General features: G+C 40.1%; 1 protein-coding gene across 2 annotated transcripts in view; it reads right to left on the bottom strand.

Annotated features, from left to right (window-relative positions):
• Positions 1–355: 355 nt before the first annotated feature.
• Positions 356–20,204, bottom strand: part of uggt1 (UDP-glucose glycoprotein glucosyltransferase 1) — a 32,645-nt gene continuing 12,796 nt past the window's right edge. The window contains exons 12-40 of one of the 2 annotated variants that reach the window (XM_078276989.1): positions 19,972–20,063; positions 18,368–18,518; positions 17,783–17,902; positions 17,607–17,692; positions 17,102–17,237; positions 16,805–16,936; positions 15,896–16,060; positions 14,763–14,883; positions 14,040–14,138; positions 12,972–13,066; positions 11,073–11,279; positions 10,806–10,937; positions 10,522–10,652; positions 10,335–10,442; positions 9,942–10,044; positions 9,730–9,809; positions 8,627–8,816; positions 7,754–7,912; positions 7,526–7,611; positions 7,334–7,418; positions 6,067–6,155; positions 5,498–5,602; positions 5,283–5,367; positions 4,306–4,488; positions 3,626–3,786; positions 3,381–3,495; positions 2,606–2,722; positions 680–824; positions 356–539 (exon numbers count right to left, since the gene is read on the bottom strand). In XM_078276989.1, coding sequence (XP_078133115.1) covers positions 520–539; positions 680–824; positions 2,606–2,722; positions 3,381–3,495; positions 3,626–3,786; positions 4,306–4,488; positions 5,283–5,367; positions 5,498–5,602; positions 6,067–6,155; positions 7,334–7,418; positions 7,526–7,611; positions 7,754–7,912; positions 8,627–8,816; positions 9,730–9,809; positions 9,942–10,044; positions 10,335–10,442; positions 10,522–10,652; positions 10,806–10,937; positions 11,073–11,279; positions 12,972–13,066; positions 14,040–14,138; positions 14,763–14,883; positions 15,896–16,060; positions 16,805–16,936; positions 17,102–17,237; positions 17,607–17,692; positions 17,783–17,902; positions 18,368–18,518; positions 19,972–20,063 — 3,498 coding nt within the window. In that variant the 3' untranslated portion in view covers positions 356–519. The remainder of the gene's footprint in view (positions 540–679; positions 825–2,605; positions 2,723–3,380; positions 3,496–3,625; positions 3,787–4,305; positions 4,489–5,282; positions 5,368–5,497; positions 5,603–6,066; positions 6,156–7,333; positions 7,419–7,525; positions 7,612–7,753; positions 7,913–8,626; positions 8,817–9,729; positions 9,810–9,941; positions 10,045–10,334; positions 10,443–10,521; positions 10,653–10,805; positions 10,938–11,072; positions 11,280–12,971; positions 13,067–14,039; positions 14,139–14,762; positions 14,884–15,895; positions 16,061–16,804; positions 16,937–17,101; positions 17,238–17,606; positions 17,693–17,782; positions 17,903–18,367; positions 18,519–19,971; positions 20,064–20,204) is intronic. The other variant, XM_078276990.1, reaches the window with a different exon arrangement.

The following is a 20,204-nucleotide window of genomic DNA, read 5'->3' as shown; positions in this document are numbered from 1 at the left end:
TTTACATCATATGGACTCTGTAAAATAGAAGTGTAAACATATCAAACTGTACCCTTTACCAATTTAGAGCCTAGCCTAACAGCTTGAGTCGTGTTCCTGTGTGAACAGAAACCCCTCCAAACACTAAATCTTTGATTTGTCAGAGATCAAAACCCAAACCCAAGTTAACCAGCAGTCCTCCTCCCTTTGTGCTTGAACTACAGCCCAAACCAAAATCCCAAATCAGTGCAAACTTACAGAATGACATCTATTACAGGGGAAATAAAAAAAGAAAATAAGTAATATTAATGATTCACTTCACGAAATACATTCTCACCACTTGCACACATGGACAGAAAAACCTCACAAACCTTACACCTGACCACTTTAACTCCCCTTTACACATTATAAAAAAAAAAAATAGTTTCAACCATTTAGCACTGGTCAGTGTGTCAGCAGTCCCCAAGGCAGATGAGAAGTCTCTTTAAACTCTTTAAACAGAGTCCAGTTCACTGCCTCATCACAGCCACTGCAGCATCCTCACAACTCTGTGTGAACATCTGACAAAGAAGAAGGGAAGAAAAAGATGACAAAAACAAGTTAAGTTGATGAATATGTTCAGGTTAGAGAGGCAGATGTGTTTGGTTTATTTTTAAGCATACACTGGACTTGCAATCTAGTCGGTTGTGAGTTTAAGTACCTGTGCCTTGCGTTTGTTTTGTGTGGTTTACTCTCTCCTGGACTCTGGTCTGCAGCCGTTTGATCTCCTGGTCATAATCGGTCCACTCGGCCACGATCCTCACCGCAGCCTGCAGCTTGGGTTCCTTGGTCATGGGGTTGTTACACTGAGATCAGGAAAAATGAGCCACATTATTACTTGCTCTGGCGATCTCTCAACAGGGGACAAGAACTTGTTAAAGTGGTCATTTAAAGAGATCATTGGTGTTCTTACTGCCTGACCCGTCTCACATTTACTACGTGGGAACAATTTCCAAAGCTAAAGTATGAGCTGTTCCCCTCAGGACAGGTGCAGAGGCCTGTACTATGAAGCAAGATTTGGCGTTTACGAGGTAACTTCAGGTTCAACCTAGGGGTTTCTGTATTACCGGGTTCAATCGCTGTGGTTACTCATGCTGAACACCTAACCTGATCATATGTTGGAGATTAGAGATCAACCGGTGTAAAAGCACCGCCTACTGACCAATCAATACTCGATTGATAACAGCGTCACCGTTCTTAGACATTTAGGTGGAGCTCGGTGCAGAGAGAGAGAGAGAGAGAGAGAGAGAGAGAGAGAGAGAGAGAGAGATTAAATTACAACATTTAGAGACTGACAACCCCGTTAACATTCCCTGATGGGTATTTTTTTATGAAAGATATAGATTTTCAGTGGAGGGAATTACGTATTATAGATATTTATTTTTTTGCTCTCATGATAGCTGCCACTGCCAGGGTTGCAACTGAAATACTAGGCTAAAGCAGTTAGCGGCAGTTTATGGAAAGTGCATAAGTGTAATTATGGTCAGATCTTGGTCCCGACTGATGGGGAAGTGATATTAATAAGCGTTGTGATTTACGCATCTACAGCGTCGGCTATTTTTTTTTGCCGGCTTTCCTCCTGTTTTAGGAAGCAGCGACCGTATTGCGTTTTGCCCTCGAAACCGTGTCTGTGTTCTTCATGTTTATGTAGAATTATAGTTTGCTCTTCTTATGTAAAATATGCGGCTCTGGTAGATGTTTGCGATTGGTCGTGCTGTGCAAACACCTCTTTTATGTGAACGCGCGCGCCGCTGGATTGGCTTGATTGAACTAGTTGATAACCACCGTTGTGACACAGCTTATGCGGGACCGCGGGTGTTAGGTTAGGTGAAGCCGGGTAACTGAAAGAAATCCAGGGCATGTTGATCTTGATTCGTAGTACAGGCCTCAGGTCTAACCACAACACCATCAAACTGCTCAAGGCTAATGAGGAGACATGGGTTAGGTGATGGCAGCAGGGTGTACACTAGGTTTTATATTCTGCTGTCACTTGATTTAAATTGTTCCATGTGACCGTGTGTGGTGGATTTTAGTTTATTTGTTTTACATATCTTTAAAGAATTAAGTTAAAGTTGACCGTTTTCTATCTGTGGTGATGGTGTGGAAAATTCTAACTCTCAAATTCTGTGAGTGAACACAAAAAAACACCAAATTAATAAGAGAGATCAGCTTTCTTCAGTTTTTTCTTGTGTGAACGCGGCAGATTTATAAGGGTTAAGGGGTTGAAAAAAAAAATCGCCCACTGTTACAGCACCACTTTGTGTTTAAAAAGAAAAAGAAAATAACTCTTACTCTTCTGCTCCAATTATTAGATTTTCTACTAAGAATGTAACACTTTTCAGAGTATCAAACATAATGTACCCAGATCCAAACCCTTCATAAGCCTTTGGAATTATTTTTTCACAGACTCAGCACTCTGTCGATTACGACCTCTCAGTGAGCCTGTCTGCCCTCTAGTGGCTGTTTTGAGGCATGGCATTCCTCATTGAACTGTGCAGGGGGCTATAGGTCTATGACACTTTGTTATTTTTGAGCATTTTGTCCTGATCCTATCCCTGACGTCTACACACAGACAAACTGCTGTTACCAGGTCTATCGTCTTGGCGCTCCTCTTGGTGCTGTCGTCACACCACGTCTCGCACCACAGCCACTCCTGAGGCAGAGACTTGATGGGCACCTGGTGGATCATGTTGTTGGGCAGATCCTAAAAAAAAAATGACAGACTTCACAAAAAGAACTTAATGGAAACAGTTGTTAAGGTTACCTCTTTGGTTAAATTAAACCAGGACAAAGAACGTTAAAGCTTTAGATTCTTTAAAGTCAGCTTTTTCAAACCGTTAAAAATGATGATATAAAGGTTGATCTATAATGCGCAGCCAAGCATCGGAAGAAAGCATCTGCTTAATTAACATGCCCCACTCTCAGTCTGCTGCCCTTATGTTTTGTAACTGTGGTGAAAGCTCTCCTTATTAATGAGTTTAAGGAAATTAGAAAATCTAAGATGTGAAAGTCAGCTGCTGAACAGCATTGCTTTCACAGTATGTTGTCATAAAAACATGAGCAGAGAAGAAAACAATTAGCAAACTGACATTGTGAAATTAGTCTTTTCTCACATTATAAGAAGTCTGCTGATTAACAACCAACTCTCAGATTACAGAGCTTCCTTGAACACAACAGGGAACGTTTTCCCTGTTTTCCAATTTCATAAAGCACTAAAATTAATGGAAACTGACATCTAAAAACATGCTTTGGAAAATGGTTGGCAGCAAAATAGGTCTTTTAAAAAACTGTCTCAGTCTTTAGAATCAGATCCCAAACGCACATTAAAAAGGCAAATGTGGACAGACAATGAAAAGACAGACCTGGTCGAGGTTGGAAAGGCTGTTGGGGTCCTGGCTGAGCCCCTGGTACTGTCCTCTGAGTCGGTCTCCTGCAGCTATTTTCCTGAACTTCTTCAGGTCAACCACATACAGGGCACTGCAGGGTAACAAGGGTAACGCATGAAATATGCAGGAAAGTATGAAAAATGTATTGGGAAAGAGCGTGAGAGCATGTCTGTGTATGCGAGTGTGTTTAAGGGCGACTGCTACAAGACGAGTGTGTATACCTGATGTGGTATCTGCGTCCGGCGAGGTGGCTCGCCCAGTAGCCGGACTTCCAGAAGCGGTAGCCATCCATCTCCTTCCGGCTCTCGCAGAACGGAGTATAACCGTACGGAGCTCCCTCCAGGTCAAAGTCCCGCAGCTCCTTCAGGTCTGTTCGCACAATCTGAAGGAGAGTAAACAATACAGGTGACACTTCTCGTCATCAACAGTTAATCTGTTTCTTGATTGTCCATACATATTTCAGAAAATAGGGCAAGACGACGTCTAAACTCCAAAGTCGAAATATATATTCAATTTACTACTATAGAACACTAACAAAACCACCAAACATTTACATTTGAGAAGTTGATACCAGTGAATGTTTGGCATTTTTTGCTCATAAAATGAATCAGAATTGTTGCAATTTTGTTGATCCACCAACTGACTAATAGCTTAAGCTCTAGAGCACGCATGAGACAGTATAACATTGTTTGTAGTTGTTTAAAAATCAACTTTTTAATGATTTAAGTCCCAGCGAAGGAAATCATACCCCATGGACATTGTTGTCATAGAGGTATCTGAGTCAGCTATCAGTTTATTCATCTAGTTGCTTTTATATCATCAGCTTATGATCTGAACAGTAGAAAGGAACAAATAGTTGCAGGATGAATAACAGTGATTGTACAGCTATGTGTGAGCTAACCTGGTCAGCGTCTACGAACAGGATCTTGTCGACAGCGAGAGGAAACAGCACGTCCAGGAACAGGATCTTGTAGCCCCAGATGATCCTCTGCTTCTCGGTCTGTTGGTGTAACCAGCGAGGCCACTTGTACTGGACCAGCTCATACTGGAAACCATACTGCTTCGCCATGTGGGGGATGAACTCCTGCAACAGGGTCACACACAAAACACGCCTGTCACCGTGTGCTAAGAAGTACGAGAGGCAATGGCGTCATACATAACTGGCTAAAAGACATTGATTGATAAATGGGCAATTTGATGAAAACCTTAAAACATTTTGAGAATGACACTATTGTGTTGATTTTTGCTGGCTTTTTGTTTCAAATGTCTTCAGATTTTTTTGTTATGTAAAAAGACTGCACAGGCTGGGTGCTCAATCAGTTCCACAAATACAGAAGTAAATCCAGGGAACTCTAAGGTGACCTGGGAAGTTAAAAAGACTGATCACAGAAAAACAACAACCACCTTAAAAGCTTAAATCAAGACTTAATTCAGTCTGGCTTTAGTCTTACTATACTATACATATATATATATAAACAATTATGAGCAATGATATCTGGAGCTACTATGGAGTTAAATATGGAAATGGGCTGAGTGTGATTCTAAGTTACAACAACAATCTTATCTTTGACTTTAACAAATAAAAAAGTCAGAAAATACAGCGTATTACAGGATAATGAGGCTTAACTAACTAACTCACTAAAACCAGAGTGAAAACAGTCATAAAAACAGGACTGATAATGATGAATGGGCCAAGAGAAGCACTGTCAAGTCTTCTCATTCATCAGGAGATTTTATTCTACAGGTAAGGAGTAAAAATCTCATCCCTGCTGTATGATTCATCTTGGTTTTCAGAACTTGTGTTTGAAGCTCACATTATTGACGGACAGTGAAGAAAAGCTGAGATGCCAGCTGATTTTTCAAAAGTAAAAATCCTACCTTGAACGTTGGGGACAGATAGTTCTTGAGAAACCAGAACTTGACGGGGGTTTTGGTGTTTTTGAGAACTGACAGCATCATAATCCTGAGAGGGAAGGAAAAATGAAAAGATTGGCAACAGGGCTGAGAGAACAAAGGGATGTTAGTTTTTTTAAGGCTTTTCGATGATAAAACAATCCCCTTTTTCTTTGCCTGGTCACATCTCTGAGGCTCACCTGAGGAAGCGCTCATACAGGTGCCCCGAGGCCACAGAGAAGATGTTGATCACGTCGTCCTTCTCCTGCTTTAGCTCCTCTGGCTTTCCTCCACCTGTGAACCCTCTGAAACGAAAAAGCACAAAAAGGTTTTTTTGAAAAGTTTACAAATTAAAATTAAGAAAAATACACACAAAATAAATTAATCACATTTGTTTGTCATCCAGGTACTTGCAGGTTAAAATAAATAAATCTTTGCACATAATGTACTGACGGTGCAAAACTATTGTTAAGGCACCTCACCTCAATTATGTTCATTATTGATTAATTACTGTTTTGAGTAAATTCTCACACTGTCAGAAAAACAGTTCAAAATCCAAAGATGTTCACTTTTCAATGATGTAAAACAGATCTTAATGGCTCGCAATGGCTTAAATGTAACGGACGTTCATTAATATCAAAAAGTTACGACTTAAATCAACGACTTAAACCCTTACTAAAATTGTTATTGATTCATGCTGTCGATTGACTAATTGACTCATTTTTGTAATAGTTTTTTTGTCACTGCTAATTTTGAATCAAAGCTGTACCTGGCCAGAGATTTCCAGAAGCCAGCGTCGTTTTCCTCGGTCGCGTCACTCAGCAGCTCCTCATTGAACTTGTCTGGTTTCTTCTGGACCTGATCAACACGCAATTTTGTTAGTTGAACAACCTGTATTAAATTATATTATCGAACCATTTGACATAGCAAATCAATATATTATCTAGCTTGGATTATATGGAGGACCCAACCCATCTAATCTGTAAATAAATAAAATGCACAAAAAAATATCTAGAAATGAATCTAGAAATCAGTTAAGACCTTCTGTGTGTCCCTGATTTTGCATTTGGCTGATATATGTCAACATATGGCAGCTGTTCTGACTGCTAATGCCATACTTCTCAAGAATTCCCACCTTTACTACTACCTACTGAAATAATACTATATATATATATATCTATATATATATATAGATATATATATATATAGTAGAATATGTTGCTAAATGCTAGGCTGAAATTAAAAAAGATGTCAGTTTTGTGCAGTGTTTTTGTGCTAAGTTATAATTGTTATTACACTAGTCCATTGATTTACTGGTGGCTGTAATGTTCAAAGAAACACACCGATGTGGCAACCAAAGTAGGGAAAAAGAAGACTGCAAGCTAGAAAAACACACATTTAAACAATGCAGGTTTCAAACTTTTAGACATCAATGCACAATACGACACAATGCGTTTTGCTGAGTAACACCGAATGTAAACACAAGAAAGCTCCACGGGGAACCGTTAATATTGAAGTGAGTTTGAAGATAAAAATATTTGGATTTAAGTTTATTGTGTTTCTTTGTGCCTTTGTCTATTAATTTATTTTTTTCAAAATTTATTTGGAGTATTTTACTTGTATATTTATTTCCTTATTTATTTTAATTAATTCGGATTTAGTCATCTATATCCTAGAGCCGTTCTAGGAATGTATTGTGTTTGCATGTGGCCACATCTATGATATGTAAATTTCCCAATAAAATGTATAATTTTACCCATGTAATTTATGTACATACTGTATAATGTATATTATATATACAGTGTATATGTTCGGCATTACTCAAAAAAAAAAAAAAAACAGTTTCTTCTACTCATTTAAATTCATGAGAACCCAGTCAGACTGAGAAATCTAAAATTGTAGCTACTCCACTATCCACCGATTTGGTTTTTATTTACTTGGGGACAAAAATGAAATCTAACGGAGTGCAAGGGCACATTTCTAACACCGTTTCCTATTGTGCCAGACAGTCATCACTTCATCCCAGGTAAACTGACCTTGACTTTAATGATCCTGCTCTTGAAGTTGTTAAGCACGACTATAATGTCATCAGACTCTGCTGGAGAGTCCGTGCCTTCATGGCTGCAACAGAAGAAAAAAAGATTTAAGAAACTGAAAGTTTACAGCCAGTTTGTAGATCCAAGAGACTTAACTTTAAAACTAATATGGCCAATTCTCCATGTTCTTACCTGTAAATCTTGTAGATGTCATCCGAGCGTCCTTTCCTCATCTTCAGGATCCAGGCGCCTGGGTTTGCCTTCAGCTGAAAGTAACCCTACAGAGCAGAACACAAGAGATTTACAGTTTTTGGGAGTATACTAATAAAGGGACATAAAAAGCTATTAAAAAGTATTAACAAACTATACCAAATGGCAACTTTCTGCTCTAAGGTGTTCTGAGGCTCATCGGTAACTCACCAGGTTTGCCATGACGATTGTATCCATAATGACGGGCTCGGAGGCAGTTCCCAGGGTGAACTGGAGGCCACGGGGCGGCTGGCCTGAACTGACGTCAAAACAATGGCCTTCCAACAAAAGGTGCTCCAACTCGTACTCTGCTGCTACAATGTTCTCCACCTGCAGACACAGGAGTCCAAACAAATAAAGTTCATTTTGTGCAGCCCAATAACAGAGGCCAGGGGATTTACAAACACACACATTAGTAATGCTTCCCAAATAAACCCAAGGTCTTCAAGAAGAGAAAGAAAAATCCTCAGCACATAAGCAAAAATGGAAGAAATATGTGAGGGTGCAACAGGGGCCAACATTATAAAAGAAAGTTTAACAAGTAATAAAAACAATTAAATAGGATTATAATTAGAGGGAAAATACAACAATTATTGGGGTGCTGAACTTTATGTATCTCACCTTATAAAAAGGCAAGGCCCTCAACATACAAAGTAGTATAACAGTGTTTAATTGGTACATCTTGTTTAATCGTGTACCACAATTTAAACCTTAATATCTGAAACATAAAAAAAATCCTTTGTACAGTCCCTTAGACTAATAAATGAAAAACAGATCCAGTAAATTGAATCATCTGACATTTAAATAGTGCAATATCAGTTTGGTTTGAGTCTAAGGGGGACAGGCAGCATTTAAACACTGACTGATGACACACATTACAACCCAAACCATTGGACCAGTATTAAAACATTCATTCAGAGAGCAGGATAAAGTGGGGTGATAACTTCGGACTTTAGAGACTTCAGAGAAACACTTCATTTAAATGTAAACACTTATTTCACAACTATAGATCCTGATCGAACCCAGACAGACATATTGCTTTACCTCCTCCAGGTAGATGTTGTCCAGATCGTAGCGGGTGTGCACAGACTCCACCATCCAGCTCTCAGGAGTGTTGAGGTTCAGGGTGAAGAGGGGAGACTGAGGCATGTCCAGGAACCTGGCCATGGGGCCGGGAGAGAAACTACCATCAGCTTGGAACGCCACCTCCGGCTCCAACACATGACGGTAAAAACTGGAAGAAAACACAGGGACTCTTGTAACAAGTGGAGGAGTCATCATACCATAATCTGCAATTTCTGCATGCCTTTAGCTAAAACAGCAAACATAAAGAAACTGAAAAATATCAGATTTTGTAAAAAAAAACAAAAAACATCAACAGACTGGCTTAAATGTTAAGGCATCAACGTTAAAAGGTGCCCTGTGGAGTTTTCTTGTAAACAAAGAAAAGTTATGTTCACACTCAGTATAAAACACAGTGTGTGTATCCTTGAGGTCTAACAAAAGTGTCCTGTGCATTTTTCTTCCTCATAAAACATTTGCACATAAACATTTAAGTATTTCAAATCCAACAACTGAGCAAATTGTATGAAGTGCTTGAAAGCCCTGGAAATATTTTGCGAACTGGATTTAAATGGTTTTAAACTGATCCTGTTTCCTGCTGAAAGAGGACAATAATCCGCACAGTTTAATGCTAACAAGGTCTTCATGCGACACTGAATGCTTGTGGTAATAGGGAGTGAATAGAAAAATGAAAATTAAGCAAAAGAAAAACCTTCTAATTATGCAGTCCTATAAGTCAGAAAAAAAACATGTTTAAATTAGAGAGTGTGCCCTGTCAATTATATTTTTCAAATCTAAATTTTACATTTCTGGCTTTTCCAAAAAGAACTGAGGCCGTACGCATACAGTGATGCTTAAAGATCTGTAGTATGGTTGGACCAAATCGTAATTGGAATCCTAATGCTGGCACAGAGCTATACAGTATTATATTTAAGGATCCAGTGCCTAATTTAAAGTAAAATATCAATAAGCACATTCTGAGGGTAAAAGGTAAACATCTAGCGAGAGAAAGCAGAAACACCAGGGTATTGGACATATACTGACACTGATATAGCTAGGATGTAAGCTTCAGAAACAGTCCTCACCTCTTGAGAGGTATTTCTGACAGTTTGGATTGGCAGTTCATGAAGACCCGTAAGTTAACGTTTACCAGCTGCTTCAGAACCTGCAGGTGGAGAGGGGGAGGGAAAGACAGGTTAGAAATAAAACGTGGACAGGCTCAAAGTGAGGCCACATAAATCAACTGGACGAATCAGTAAGAAAGACCAAATCCAACGACGGACGGCCTTCAACCCACCAACAGGAGAGGAGCTAGTTTCTGTGCGTCCCTGGTTACAGGATCCACCACGGCAACAACATTGAAGTACACGTCTCCCTCCTTCGGGCGGATCTTCACAGCACTGCCAAAAATCAGCAAATCAATGATGAAGCGAAGTAAACACAAACAAGATTTTCAAGGCTGTTGCTGGGTTGAACACACACAAAATGTATTCTGTATTTACATTAAGTTTGAAGGTAACTTTTGATACAGTATTTGGTGAAGACGGTCCAATATTTTATTGAACCCAAAAATTAAAAAAAATACAACGACATACATTGCAAAACCCTAGAGGAAAGCTAGAGAGGGTCTCCCCTCCCAGAGTAAAGGAGGCTTGCTTGTATAAATGATGTGCTTGTATTACAACTTTACCTGTAGCGGTCATCTGCAAAGTCATATTCTACCCGGGCCTCTCCTTTGGGCTGAGAGGAGAGCAGAGCGTCCACCTTCATCACAAGATCGCTGGCCCTGAGAGAAATCCTGCATTTTATTTTACAGAATCTACAAAAGATTTTAACCTTGTGAAAGTGTACAGATGCGATGAAGGGAAATAAAATACCTGTCCTCCTCAATCCCAAACTGTTGGACTTTGCTTTTGATTCGTTCTCCGGACGTTTTCAGGATGATGCTCTCCAAAAGCAGGAAGTCATCCTGGTTAAACACCTCCTCCTCCTCCAGAGGACCTATGATCTGTAAACAAGAAAGAGAGTATTGATTGAATAGCTACAGTAGCTGTGGTAAAATGGTAGATTTTATCCATAAATACAAACTATATTTGTTCATGATGTATCTGTATTTTCAGTGCAGGTTCTTAAAACAACAAGAAACGAGATTGTGACTCACTCTTCCGTTGCTGATAACGGCATTTTGTCCTTTCTTTAGTTTTAGCACGTCTCGGCAGTAGGCAGCGTGGGAGAACAGGAAGTCAAATTTGGGACCCTCGTACGCATCCTTGAACAATGACACATCCATTCCCTGAAGGAAAAATAGATAACTTGTAGGCAGCTGATAAAAGGGAACATTAGGAGTAAAATAGGGTTAAATGTTTCAACAACAGGCGGAAACAATCATTTTGAACAATGATGAGTGAACCCGTCCGTCCCCCCTCACCCCGACAGCGAACTCCCCGATGTCGACTCCCGTCTCCAGGGCCGCGGCGGTCTCTTCTTTAGCCAACTTGGTGATGAAGTTCTTGGCGTTGTTGGCAAATTGCGTCTGCATGGCGGCCCAGATGGCTCTGGCCAGGCGGCTCGTCTCAGCGGACGGAGCGGCGGACGGGTTGTTGATCATCCCCAGTCGGACATTGTTGCTGGTTTTCTGTTGTGGAGCAAGTGAGTGTTGAAGGATTTGTCACGGCTTTAAGAGCAGAATAACAAAACAGCTGATATTTCCAAACACATATTAATTAAATTAATGAATTAATTAAAATATAAATAAAATGAACACATGATGCCACATTAGAATCTCACTTTGAGATATTCTGGTCCTTTCTTAATAAAGTCATAGACATAGAAACTTTTACTCTACAGTCTACAAGATAGTAGATCAAATCTGTAAAATCAATACCACAATACGAATAAGAACATTTTCCTTCATCAATGTTAAGGAAAATGTATGCAAGTCCCATAGAAAATAGTCAAATAAATGATTAATGAACTGTGTTTCATTTCTTAGGGTTACATTAAACAAAACTCTTCACGTGTAAACAAGAACTTAAAAATATAGGAATCGCTCAACATTTTCAGGAAATATTTGTTTTCTTGCTAAGAGTTAGATGAGAAGTTGATACCACTATCAGATCTCTAAGATAAATATGAAGATACATCCAGAAGCTAGTTTGGCTTAGCTTAGCACAAAGACTGGAAACAGCTTATGAGCTTGTCGTCCTGGCACGTTGCAGTAACTTACTGGAGTCTAGTCGTCACAGTGAGGTTGGAGACTCCAGGAAGCACAACTTGACATTTTTACTTTCCAGTTAAACAAGAGAGACATTATGGGCCCATTCTTGCACCCGGCGCAACGCAAAGCCTGACGCAAGTGTCTTCGCTGGTTTAAGACCGACGCAGTTGTCAATTTCCCGTCCAGCGCCCACGCCGTTGAAATAGCAAATGCACCTGCGCCCATCTGTGCGCCCATGGGCGTGCAGGTCTCACAGGGAGGTGTGTTCAGGTGCATTCTTGGCGTGTTGCTATCTTGAGGCAGCAGGAAGTGATCGCGCCATTGACCAACAAAAACCTGGTCTAAAGTCAATAGCGCAGCATTTCATTGTTATTTTAACAGCAAATTAGTAAAATGCGCCTAGGCTCGTGCACAGCGCGTGCACACCATGCTTGTTACACACACACACACACACACAGGGAAGCGCAGCAGCACACAAACATGCAAAAGATTACAAATAAAAATATTACGGTGCAAATCCGCCATCATAATAGCAAAGCGCCAAGGTACAAACGCGCCTGGCTTTTAAAGGGAATGGGAGATGACACTCTGATTGGTTTATTGCATGTTACGCCCAAAACACACCTATGATTAATGACGACACTAAGTACAACCCTTTTGAACCATGCGCCCGGCGCACGGACCCTTTTTTCCGCCGTCAAACTAGCAAAAGTGGATTTGGACACGCCCTAAACGCACCTGCGCCAGGCGCTTCAAGCCATGCGCTTAGATCATTAAAATAGGGTCCTACATGTTAATTAGTGAGCTTTAGAGGTGTCGGTAGGCGGATTTTGTTGCCTTTGGACAGAGCCAGACTAGGTGTCTCCACTGTTTCTAGTCTTTGTCATTATCAAGAATTAAATACTGTATGCGTATTTCCCATAATATAACTATTTTTTTAAAGGACTCTTTTTTTAGTTTGTAAATACAATTTGCTTGAAATAATTAATTTGGACAAGCACAGTATGTTTTATAGAAAATGTGTTCATATCATCATGATATAAAATGCTATAAAACAACACTATTGAATCAAGATCCAGCCCAAAGAGATGGAATAAAAAGATTTTGTACCATGTGTCTGATGGCGTCATAAAGAAGCTGACGTCCCGAGGGCTTGTCAAAGTCTCCAACCACCCAGAAGGTCACAGGACGGATGAAGCCATCATCTGACAACCACAAAGGAAGAAACAGGGACTGTCAAAATAAGTAAATGAGGTGACGCGACACAGGTCAACATATGGGGCAAAGGAGCCATTTTGTTTTCGGTGAAGATGAAAGTTTGGTAAATTGGGCAAAAATCTATGTGGGTAGCATACTGGGCTGCAAGAAAAAAAAACATGAAAAAGTATATATATTCTGGGTGGTATCTACTTGAAAAATCATCTCATGTCATTCTCCATGCAGCTGTAACAAATGACACATGCTCTCCTAAGGCCGTGATTAGACAAAACGGGTTTGTAGGTTGCAAAAAGCGAGGTGCACTGTCTTTCTTGTTGGAGACCCTGATCAGACCAGTCGCATCTTTTGGTTTTCTTGCTAGGCAAGCATCGAATCAGCCGTCCTCAGCCAACCGTTATTTTCCTGTGAAGTTAAATGACGTTGGGCGTTTATTTCCACTTTGAATTAAAGTTCTTTTCTACTCTGTCTGATCGGGGCCTAAAGATGGAAAAAAAAAACATGTTAGAACTTAGTGAGCAGTTATGTCAACACATTAGTACTTCAGACTTTGATACACAATAATCACATGCGTAAATGGTGCTTTGTTTCCTCTGAGAAATGAAACACAGATGGAAGAGAGGTGGTGGATTCACAAACACATCTAAACACCGCCAGCAATGTAGATCACAGGAAAACAGAAAAAAATGAGCAAGTGAGAAGAGGAGGGAATAATGCGGAGGAAAAAGGGTGATTACCATGCCTGTTGGTGGTGGTCATCCCTGATGCAGGGGAATTTTAAAATCACATGAATAGGAGGAGGAGAGGACAGAAGGAGAATACATATAGAGAGATTTTAGGCTTGAAGGTGACTAAATTATCTTCACTAGAAACAACAAAACCAACTCCACAAGCATTCTCTTCCATTCAGTTCATTTTGTTATTGGACCAGCCATCATATGAGACCGTCTTGCACACCCTTACCTTTCTTAGTCATGTAGTTCATGCTGTTGGCCACAGCGGTGCTCTTCTCTTTGGTGTCGAGAGTCAAGAAGCGAGCGTAATCATCTACAAAGAAGTTGTCTGCAAGAAGAGAAGAAAATGGAGTGAACTGTAGCTCATGTAGCAAATGCCAAAGATTATATTTTTTTTGACTCTCAAGATGTGTGAATGTGTACTAGGAGTGAAACGCAAAGCTACTATCTTTTTATGTCACAAAAACATCTGTATTCAGATTTATATCGTACGTTGGCCGAGCCTACAGCAGGAGTTGTGAAAAAAACTTAAAAATGTTTCATTAAATGTTGTTCTGCTGCCATTTATATTGTGTATATTTTTGATTTTGAATAGCTGTATATTGATTTTTGTATACTTACACCTACTGATATTTTATATTTTGCTATTATTTACTCTGTACTGCAAGTGCAGCACAACAGTTTCCCTGGAAAAAGTGTTCATCGCTTTTACATGTTATCCCTTGGATCCTTTTGTCTTTCTATATCCATAAATAAACCAAACCAAAAACTTCAGCATGTCGGTTTCTGGTCTACTGTTAAGTCTTGAAGGTGCCAGGCTTCAATATCGGACCATTAGGTAAAAATAACAGCTTTTCAACATTAGTCAAACGTTATCCTCCTCCACACAGCTAATCAGGTAAAAGCATGAGAAGTGATTGAGGAACTGTTTATCTTCCTAATGTGTACTCACTGGTATCAGACAGATCCAGGTATGTTCTGCTGGTGGACAGCACTCTGGGGTTTATGCGAGGAACAACATTGGGCTGATTCATGATGAAGTCCACAACATCATGATCTGTGGCCAGCTCCCCCTGCGAGCCATATGAGCACAGACTCAGAACGTTAAAGGAATCATTCACAGAGGACATTCTTCACTGTTCACTGCAGACCCAAAAGTGATGCAGGATGTACCGGTCTGCGTGAATTTCATAGTCACAGTTAAGACAGCCATCTTAAGACTTAGCTTTTCCACTGCAGTTACTGACGCTTGTGTATCGACTGTTTTCCTCCAACAAGTTGGGATTAAACATTAAAAAGGAGAAAACAAGAGTGATGACTTACACCATGTTCTCCACTAGAACTTCAGTAGTAACTGAAATTGACAGTGCTGATGTAATGGTGCTTAAAGACCTTACAAAACAAAGGCCTTTGAAAAACATTTCTCTCTTCAGACTGCTGGAACGACATTAAAACAGGAAAGCATGGCAGATGGCGTGCTCACAAGGATCTAGAAACAGAAAAATGATTACCCACTATAAAGACAGTGTACTTGTAAAAATGAACTCGTCCCAAAAAAATCATCTGGAGCTCTGTAATTTATTTTTCTTTCAATTAAACTCTATTTTGCATCAATAAAAAAAAAAAAAAAGGACAAAACAGCACAACAAAAACACACCCACTGGTATTATCACTGTGTCAGCTTACTATCAGTGAATATTTAACTTGTTCCTTTAAGTCTTTTTTAATGAGATTAAACAATTGGAATATCTAATCTTTACAGACTGTATGTACATAAGAGCTCATCTGGAGTTTGTGGAAATAACTCGATGCATTACAGCATTTATGCAAAGCATATCAAATACTCATCAATAAGGTGTACTCGTGTCTGCGCAGACATTGATGCAGTCAGTAGTTATTTTGTGATTTTGACTCAACTGCAGTGAAAATTGATTTTGTGCTGAAGATGAATATAACGTTAGCTATCAAATACACATCTTTCATTTTTAATTAAACCTTAATAAAACAATAGTGTTAAATCGTGACGTAATAATGAAACGTCACTGGCATCACTGTATATCAAAGTGTGTGTGCGCTCGAACTGACCAGGTAGACGGCTCTCTGGTAGAAGGAGGTTGTCTCCAGAATCTTCTGCATGGTGACTGTCTCCAGTTCGTCCGGGTCCAGCTGTTCACGCTGGTAAGGTATGCCGTTGTACATGACCACAGGCAGCGGGCCAACCCCTGTCTGCTGATAGTACGCCCGTCCTTCCTGAAAGACGAGATACAAGGTGGTGTTTTCATTTGCGCCCTTAATAACACAAATTGGAGTAGGAAAATCTGAGCCATGCTTTTATCTAAGGCAGGTTTGGCTATTGCATAGTTATAAAATGTTCATTCTATTTCTATGGACTATTGCAACATTTTTAGGCAGCTACAACTTATGTTAAATGTTCCTAGAGTTCAAAAACATTACACCTGTAAGGCGCTGTCCGACTTAACTTAAAACGTACTTGCTCGCTGTTGCCTGTAATAAAAAAATGCCATTCCTTGTTTAACTATCTATTGCTCTCATTTTAAAAGGAACAGTTTGACATTTTGGACATGTTTTTCCCTCTGTTGCGTAGAATCAGGGGACAAGATTGATACCTCTAAAGCTCACTAATTAATACATTATATTTTGCTTCAATAATCTGTACACAAACAAAAACGGAACCACATTTGTAAATTTTAGATTTTAGTTTTACCCCTTGTCACCTTACCTGCCACCTTCTGCATACAGTCAAGAGAGTGGTGTCAAACTAATCATCTAACTCTTGGCAAGAAAGCAAATAAATGCATTTCCCAAAGTTGCCCGTGTGTATGCCTTTTCCTATATAAATACCTTACTTCAACCCCAGTATAAAACTATTACTAATAAAAAGGTAACCACGTTGGTTTGGGCTGATACTGTAAAACCAGCAAAATGATAGTAGCATTCAGCAGTGACTGTGACATGACATTCAGCCCCACGCACCTTCCTGTTGCTATCGTAGTTGGAGTCGGCTCCCAGGACGCTGCTGACCTCCACATAGGGGAACCTCTTCTCCAGCACTTTCACCACGTCCCCAACACTCAACTTCCCACCGATAGGCACCCGGTTGAACATCTAGTAGGTAATAAAAAAAAATGGGAAGGGAAGGAAAAGGTGACGGGGAGAACAGTTATTAGCTAGACAAAATGATCACAACTTTACCATTTTTTTTTAGAGTCTCTGGTGTCAAACCTAGGCGTTTTAATTAGAACCATCAGTGGTTTTGAAAGGTCGACTCACCGAGATGACGGCTTCAAATGCACTCTGACTGTCCACCTCGTCGCTGATGTAGTTGTAGGCTCGGACCAGCGCCACACCTGCATCCTGCATACCGTCTATGTCATCTTCATCTGACACCACAAACACCAGCCCTATCCTAAAACACACACCAAATAAACTTCTTTAAAACAGAGTCTCATGTGTATATTGGATAGTTGAAATGCAGAGTGCGTGCGTATTCAAACAAACTAACCATCCCAAGATGCCCCATGCAGGGAGGCATCAAAGGTCTCTCCAAACCTGCCTGACAAAACTCCTAAATTAAAATGGATTTTAACTACACGTCCCAAATTTTTCTGTTTTTTGTTGTTGTTGTTGCAGTAATGTGGAGTGATAATATCCTTATCCTGAAGAAAATACATATAATGTCAATGTGTAAGGAATCTAAACCTAAATATCCTTGTTTATTCTCCTGATGGTTCTGACGAGTTTACAGTCCACCACATCCCTGATGACACCAACGCACCTGAGTGGGATGTTGTTAGCGTAAAACATCTCTGCAACACTCAGCAGCTCAGCAGCATTCTCCTGAGTAGGCTCCAGAATGATCACCTGCAAAATGCACACAAATGTTTGTTTTTTTCACAAGGATTCAGATCCATCTGGATTTACAAAGGGTTGATTAATCAGGTAGGAACGAACCAGATTGTGGAAGTTCTTGCGGATCTGCCTGATGACTCCGGGGAAGGTCGGTCTGAGCAGCTCCTGCACGTTGTAAGGCCACGAGCTGTACCGGTGGTCTGTCTCCAAGTTGTTAATCCACTAAAACAAAAAACAATCGAGGAGGAAATAGTTTGATAGGAGCATACAGACTGCAGAGAATATTTGGTATTTTGGCCTCATAAATGACTAACAATGAGCTGATTATCCAGTGCTATGTATGTTTATTGAAGTACAGTACTGAAGCACAATTTTAAGGTAACATAATTATAATTCAATTATAGAACACAGTGTATATTATTCTGAAATGGGTAATTCTGCATGAGTACTTTTACGTTTAGTACTTTAGGTATATTTTGATGCTAATACTTTTGTACTTTTACATTAGTAAAAATTTAAATGTCCTAAAAGGCTGTATTGGAATTCTAGCTCCTCCAGGTTTTCCAGGACATGTGGGAACAAGAACTGGCACAGTAAAACACAACTGTGTTTGCATTTTTTGTTCCCAGCACCAGGGCTTAATGAAGGGTGCTAATTTTTGGGATTTTGGTTACGTGATTTTCTTACGCTGATGGCGGAGTTGCGGATGTCGACAGCATAGTCAGACTCAGAGGGCTGCACGTTAAGCTTCAGGATGTCGTGGATGTAGAGCGTGTCGATGTGCAGGGAGCGCAGACCCTCCATCACCCTGGCCTCACTGCGCAGCACCTCAAACACACTGTAGGGAACAGGAGTCAGAGTGTGGCAATCTACAGTTGGTGTGTGCGTTGCATGCATGTGTGTTTAATATAATAATTAAATTCTAACAGGATATACAGTAGTGAGTACATCAGCATGAGAATGTTACACATTTTAAATGTGACTGCATATACATGTTGGATTTCATAAGTTGCAAAAAGTTGATGAAATAATGTCTGGAAAACTAGGCAAGGAGGGCAAAAGAAATGAGAATGAGACGAGTGGACAAAAGCAGAAAGGAGAGGAGGAAACACACGAGACAGAAAATGAAATAGTTTGAACAAAATAAAAGCATTAGGAGTAGGGCTGTCAAACAATTACATTTTTTTAAATCGCGATTAATCACTGAATTTCTATAGTTAATCGCGATTAATCGCATATTTTAATCACATGATTAAAATTCTGTTATTTTGCATTTCAGAATTGCAATTACAGCAATTGTTACCAGTGTATCTTGATTGGGAATCAAATGAATGCAAAGAAAGTTACTTTATGAACTTGATTTTAAGATTTGTAATTATTTATTTACTGTAAACAAAAGAAAAATGTGTGAATCTGTCATTATTGCACAATTTCTCCAAGTACCTAACTAAAAAACTAAAAATCCCTATCCTTACTAGAGTCAATATAGTGTTTAGTAACTCCTAAATAATGTTGATTACTCACTGATGTCCAGTGATCACCGGTTAATGAGACAGCGTTTGCAGCACCTTGCAGCAGTTCCAGTGTGGCTGCTTTCTCCGCGTGGTATGTGTATGGTGAAACTACTGTCTCCCTCGACGGCAACAAGACAGGTCAACCGTAGTAAGTCTTTAAGACCCGAGTCCTCTACGATGCTGACAGGCCTGTAGTTAGTTGCCACCCGTTTAGCCCGCTAGTGGGTAGCATCACGTTAACTGTACTACTATGCTTAGCTCCGTAGGTGGTAGCTCGTACTTCGGTGATATTTTAATTCGGCTTTACACAATGTGCATATGGCTTTCGACTTGTCTACGAGCCGTCTGGGAGTTTTGGAAAATAAAAAGCTCCATTCAGAGTTATTGCTGCTGTGTTTCTCCATCATGCAAAGAAAATGTAAGCCTGCAGTAGAAGGATGTGTTACGAGGAAGTGGCAGCTTGATGATAAGGAACGGTGCTGCAAAGGGTCAAAATAGTAGCCTGTTAGGCACGACGCAAAGCCGAGTGAAGTGTAAAATAAATTAATAAATGCCGGCATGCGATTAAAAACATTTATCGCGTTGCGTCGGCCCTTAATCGCATCACGGTTAACGCGTTAACGCTGACAGCCCTAATTAGGAGCATTTGTCTGTACTCTGAAATGAGTTTGGAAATTGGAAATCTCAAAAGAGATGTTACACAGCTAAATGATAATATACTGTACATTACTATATGACAGTGTGTGTGTGTGTGTGTGTGTGTGTGTGTGTGTGTACCTGAAGATGTCTTGTGTGTCCAGATCTATATGCAGCCCATTGATGAACAGGGCTGAATCCCCAGGCTGCAGGCCCAGAGTTCCTTTGAAAAACTACAGAGACAGAGACGTCAACAAGACTAAACATCCTGTTCACATCAAACCCTAAAACTCCCCATTCAACTCCAGCTGAGCAGATCCCCACGCTGCGTAGCAGGCAAACGTCAAAGCAGGCTGTCGCGTAGTCAATTATAA

Source organism: Sander vitreus, chromosome 20, assembly GCF_031162955.1.
Source record: "Sander vitreus isolate 19-12246 chromosome 20, sanVit1, whole genome shotgun sequence".
Classification (NCBI taxonomy): Eukaryota; Metazoa; Chordata; class Actinopteri; order Perciformes; family Percidae; genus Sander; species Sander vitreus.
Note: the sequence above shows the minus strand (reverse complement) of the source record. Positions and strands in the feature narration are given on the sequence as shown.